The sequence below is a fragment of the Triturus cristatus genome, chromosome 6 (genome assembly GCF_964204655.1).
Source record: "Triturus cristatus chromosome 6, aTriCri1.1, whole genome shotgun sequence".
Classification (NCBI taxonomy): Eukaryota; Metazoa; Chordata; class Amphibia; order Caudata; family Salamandridae; genus Triturus; species Triturus cristatus.
The window spans coordinates 172,287,759-172,293,758 of NC_140589.1; the positions used below are offsets into that span (position 1 = coordinate 172,287,759).

The following is a 6,000-nucleotide window of genomic DNA, read 5'->3' on the forward strand; positions in this document are numbered from 1 at the left end:
ACCGGGACCACTGAGATGGTAGGGCCAGGCCGCAAAAGGTTACACAGGGGCCCGGTAAGATGCAAACTCCGGGTGCCTTATGCTGGGCGCGGCTCTTCCTTGCCAGCTCAGTTCCGCTCGCTGCAGGGGGTGTGCCGTTCACAATGGATGTTGCGGGGTCTACTAATGCTGCTCTCACCTTCGGGTTCTTGGGCTGTCAGGGGGTGGGCGCAGTCTACTCGCCCTACGCGGGCGACGCTGGTGAGGGGTCCACCTCTCGCTGTGCAGGCCATGCAGCGAGCGGGCACCTTGAGCCCGGTGCTGGCTTCGGCACTCTACCCCTTTTCACGGATCTCTCGCTGCTGGGCCGGTCAGTACCGCGTGCCTGTAGCAGCATCAGCATGCGGGCGGATGCAGGGAGATTACTGGTGGATGTGGGTCATTATCGTTTCAGCAGCAGGTGCTGGGGTGCCTTAGACTTTACCACTCCTCTCCTCACAAGAAACAGCCAGGCACCTGCCATCATACACGCAGGGTTAGACCCGCTTGTCGCCATTGTAATGTTTAGGGCTCTAGGCCCTTATGCCGGATGAGTGACCACAGACTCATAGAGTATGGTACTGGAACTGGCCCCGGGCACATGCGCTCGGCCCCTTTAATTAGCAGGGTCAAACGACCGGTAACACCTGTGGTGGATAGGTGTGGGGTAAGTGTGGAAGCCAGCCCTCAAGGAGTGGCTAGTGGAAGCACCATCTTTACAAACACTAGAGTGTGTCCCACATCTAGGTCCATATTGAGGTGGCATGGAGGATGGAGGGCGAAAAACAATGTATTGGGAGGCGGCCCGAGCGATTGCCAGTGGTTGAGATTAATTCAAGCATTCCATCCATTACTTTGTTTTTGATGCGTCATACAGTACAGCATCATCAAAAAGGCACTGGCATAGCCAAAAGGTTCGAAACGCAAGAGTTGTTGGCTTTTCCACTGCTTGTTTAACAAATGTTGCCAAATTTACATTTTTGTCACGTACAGTAGTCCCTACTGTAATAGAATACGGTCTGACAACTTTCTGATTAGCCTAAAGTTAACCCCATCAATTATTAACTTTGGTAAAAACAGTTAAATAAATAGAGAACTAATTGGCCAAAGCTTAAGGGGTATCAGCAACAACCGGCAATAATTATCGCTAAGCGCACTTAGCGCTAGGATAATTATCGCCGGCTAGCGTGGATTTTTATCGCTGAGATAGCGTGCTATTAGCAACGCTTATCTCAAAAGCGATAAAAATCCTAGCGCTAACTGCCAAGTGTGAGATTATCGCTGGAAACCCAGCGATAATCCCACAAAGTTTGGCGATAGGGCCTCACATACTTAGCCATGATATCCACCTTACATAGGATATCATGCCTAAGTCAGTTTGAAAGCAGGCGTAAGGAAAGTAGCGACAACAGAGGTTATCACTACTTTTTTTGTCACTATGCTGCTTTGCGTGAGGCCTGATAATAGGAGAAATGTCGCTTAGCGACATTTCTCCCGTTATCCTGGGGAGGAACGCCCACTTTGCATCTCATTAGAGATGCAAAGATTGGCGTTAGGAATTCAGGCGCTAAGGCAAGGTTTCACGCGATAGCGTGACCTTGCTAATATAGCGATAAAATTATCGCCGCTTTTCCGCCGAAAACGGCTGCAAAACCGGCGATAATTTTATATCGCCGCATTGTAGATATGCCCCTAAATTTGGAAATGTAACCTCGGGTAATAAACGGTAAAAAGACAAGTGTTGAATAGCCTGTATGTTCTGTTGGTACCTACAGTGCTTCTTACCCCCTCATTATCAATATTCGAACACAGGTAAAGGCGATTCTGATGAATTATGCTACCTTCATGAGTAGTATTGTATCCATTTGGGAGAACGGATACAATTTTAAGGTGAAACCAGTGCTTGAAATGGAAAAATAGAAGTGCTGGTACTCTGTACCAGACTGCCTGCTTCTTTCCGAAAGGTGCCGGTACTCTCTCACTAAAAGTATTACGTCTCTCCTGAGAAGTGCCGGTACTCTCTCTCTCAAAATAAAAAAAGTGCCAGTAGGTACTCTCTCTCAAAATAAAAAAGTGCCAGTACTCCGTACCGGGCAGTACCAGCCCATTTAAAGCACTGGGTGAAACTTAAATTTAACATGTTGTCTTGTTATATGTTCCCAATATGCCAGTACTTACCTTATGAAAAAAAATACCTTATAAAAATATTATAAATGATTCAGCCCACACTATAATTACACTCCCCTAAGCCCGCCCCCTTAAATTCTCATTTCCCATAATCCGCTTCTTTGCCAAAGAGGATATGGAAGAAGTCTGGTAATAGCGCAACCTGCACTCTTCGGCTCTGTGCGCCGGGTCTTACCGTGGGGTCCCTGAAAGTGTTGCCGGGCAGGAAGGGCAGACCTTGCATGGGGTGGGAGGACATGGCTGAGATCAACGTACGTTGCTCCGGTCCTCCGTGTCGCCAACGGGCCCACTGCGCGTCCCTATTATCGCCCTGACAACGGCGGAGGCGCGCGCGGCTCCAGGGCAACGACAGTAACACATCCTTAACTGAAGTCCGTGCGTGCGAGCGCCACCATTTTAAGGTCAGGCAACAATAACGGACTCTGGGGTTATCGGCAGCGGGCGCACCAGGGCAGGCTAAGACAGTGTGCCCATGCAATTAGCAGTTGTTGTTCCAAACGGATTTTTATGTACTAAATTATGGCTAAATATTTGAATTATATGAGGTAAACTATTTCTCTACTGCTAAACTCCAATATATTCGTAGAGCCGACCAACACATTAGGAGTCGGAGATCGAGTTGAATTTGTGGCCTTTCCTCAAACCTGTCAGCCAAATGTGTGATTTGGGGAGAAGGGAGGCTGAAACAAACTAACGTGTAAAACTAACACTCTTCATAGCTTTGCTGTGTGCGATCAATTCTGTGTGAGGACCGGAGGCCTTTCTCTCTAAGCCTTCCAAAGGCCAAAGCAGTTGAACATTCAGTTCAAAGTAAGCCCCAAATGGACCGTTTCTAGCCCAAAAATTAGCTCAAAATTGTAACATTAATACAATGCACTCATCATAGACTGATAAAAACATTTTAAAGCATACATCTAATTTATATTTTAAGCAAATATGTAGAACACGCAGTGCCTAAAGTATTCATGGCATTACAAATTAAAAATGAAAATAGATATGGAAAAATGGTCCCTTCGCCTCAGAATGAACAGCAAATTGAACAAAGTAGTAATTGTGGGCTTGGCGAGACAAGTGCACAGCACTACTTTGACACACCTTTTCGCATTGGAGCCCTTTGCAGCAACCAGTTTATTTTCTTTCATTTGTAGACAGAAAGCTAGGGCAATAGCCACATCCTATGCTTTGATATGCTTGTTTCAAAGCGTGTGGCATGCATTTGTAAGTAAACATGGCTCGTAAAGTGAAACTGCAAATGGTTCATTCAGTCACTTATGGTTTGTTGATTTTATGTTTCACAGCTTTTGGCTGGACATCACTTTGATCATGTGCACAGCAGCACTCTGACACATCTTTTCACATTGTAGCCCTTTGCAAGAGCCAGTTTATATCCTTTCATTTCTAGACAGAAAGCAGAGCAATAGCCATGTCCTATGCCACGATATGCTTGTTTCAAAGTGTGAGGCATGCATCTGGAAGTAAACATGGGAGGTAAAGTGAAACTGTAAATAGTTCATTCTGTCACTTGTGGTTTGTTGATTTTATGTTTCCCAGCTTTTACCTGGACGCCGTTTTGATGAAGTGCACACCACTCCTCTAACACACCTTTTCACACTGGAACGCTTTGCAGGAGTCAGTTTATTTTCTTTCATTTGTAGACAGAAAGCAGGGGCAATAGCCACATCCTATGCCTCAATATGCTTGTTTCAAATCGTGAGGCATGCACCTGTAAGTAAACATGGCCGGTACAGTGAAACTGCGAATGGTTTATTCAGTCACTTGTGGTTTGTTGATTTTACGTTTCACAGCTTTTGACTGAATGTCGCTTTTATCAAGTGCACAGCAGCACTCTGACACAATTTTTTACATTGAAGCCCTTTACTGGAGCCACTTTATTTTCTTTCAGTTTTAGTCAGAAAGCAATGTTAATAGCCACATCCTATGCCTTGATACGTTTGTTTCAAAGCGTGAGGCATTGACCTGTAAGTAAACATGGCTGGTAAAGTGAAACTGCGAATGGTTCATTCATTCACTCACACCCAGTATGCTGCAGGTTGCTTCAAATAATTGTAATGGGCCTGCAGTTCTATATGGCAGTACTTTGATGCTGTCTTGGTATTATCTGATTTTACAGGGCAATCCATCCTTTTAATTCAGAAAACGATGGTGGCTAGCAGCATCAGTGTGGTTATACACTTCCATCCAGAAGGATTCCAGGTTTGAAGTCTAAGGAAATCAGCATGGGGATATACTTCTCCACTGTGACTCCAGTACTTCCAATGGGTATGTGAAAAAGTATCTGGTAAGTCAGTTAAATGAGGTTTGCGATCAGCTAGTACCTTTTGGGGACTCAAAACTTGTTGTTTACATGCTGAGTGACTCTGGAAGGCGAGACTGATATTCACAGACCAATCCTTTCATGAACTCCAGGTACCTTCTCACAATGCCATCCTTCGAGACAGAGGTGAGTTTGCTTTCTTCCAGCTTCTTAGGAAAATGAGTACAACAACCACATCCTCCTGTGAAAGATAAATGGCAGAACTTTGTAAATTTAGACTCTGCAACTGCTCTTGAGAACTACAGGTGAAAACACTTGGTTTAAGTATCCTTTTCAGTGTGGATAAGTATAGAGTACATAGGTCGCAGAATATGTGGAGTGCATCTGCAGATTCTAGCTGAAAGATTTTGTTAACTACCTTTATTTCTTGAAGAACGGGCTTTAAAAATGTAAGGTAAAGTTGCTTTGTCTCATTGTGATACATTGGCTGGCGCATCTTGCTTTGTAGTGTTCCACATAGGATGCCGTGCCAAAGTGTTATTGTAGAACATCATATTGTTCTAATAAACACTCTACATAATCTTCCACCACCAGACAATTTTTTTTTGTATATTGTAATGTTGAGCTCATTTGACTATATTGCTATAATTAAACTGCTCAATGATGAACTGTGTCTTGATGAGAGGGCAGGGGACTACCTGAAACAGCAAGAGACAAACTGGTCATATATCCATCTGTACTGGCGTAACTGTGGTAATCCTAGAGCTAATAAATGGCAATGAGACAGTCTTCATCAAAGTAAGGAAAAATAGGTTTGGCTGATCTTGATAAATTTCATAGAGCATTCTTGATGCATAGCATTGTTACACATAGGATGTCACGCCATGCACAAGTGTAATTTTAAGACATCATATTGCTCTAATAAACATATACATGGCTGGTAATAAAGTAAAACTACAAATGGCTCTTGGAAACACTTGGTTGAAATATCCTTTTCAATATGGACAAGTACAGAGAAAATAGGTCACTGAAGATGTGGACTGCATCTCCAGATTCTTGCTGAAACTTTTTATTACCTTCTTTTACTTCTTGAAGAATTTCCAGTTTGAGGAGTGAGAAAACCAGTTGATCATGAATTCTATATTGTGTAGAATGCTCCTTATTGATTTCTTAGCAATGATGTCAAGGGAGTGGAAAATGCAGTGCACAATTTGCAATGAAGGTTGTTTATCTCACAACAAAGTGCATGTTGAGTGGTGCTTTCTCCATAAGACACTTTTCCCATCTGTGCCTATGCCAATTAAATTTCCAATCTCAAGGTTACACGTTTCAAACAAGTGTAGGACTGCATTGGCTGTATCTTCTGTAGAGGCCTGCTGCCATTCCATGATAGCTAGTTATCTGCTTTCATGTTTGTTATGATGTTGCCGAGGTACTTTGCACATATGTACTGCAGGTTTTTGCTTCAATGTGGGTTGCTTAAAGTAGTAAAATGTAGTGTACAGTGCTCTTCTGGGCTT

The 6,000-nt window shown here is 43.7% G+C and overlaps 1 protein-coding gene across 1 annotated transcript in view; it reads right to left on the minus strand.

Annotated features, from left to right (window-relative positions):
* The window catches only part of EFHC1 (EF-hand domain containing 1), a 255,895-nt gene extending 253,366 nt beyond the window's left edge, over window positions 1–2,529 (minus strand). Inside the window, exon 1 of the mRNA XM_085610443.1 lies at window positions 2,381–2,529. Within this exon, the coding sequence (XP_085466569.1) occupies window positions 2,381–2,443 (63 nt within the window). The 5' untranslated portion in view covers window positions 2,444–2,529. The remainder of the gene's footprint in view (window positions 1–2,380) is intronic.
* Between the last annotated feature and the right edge of the window lie 3,471 nt (window positions 2,530–6,000).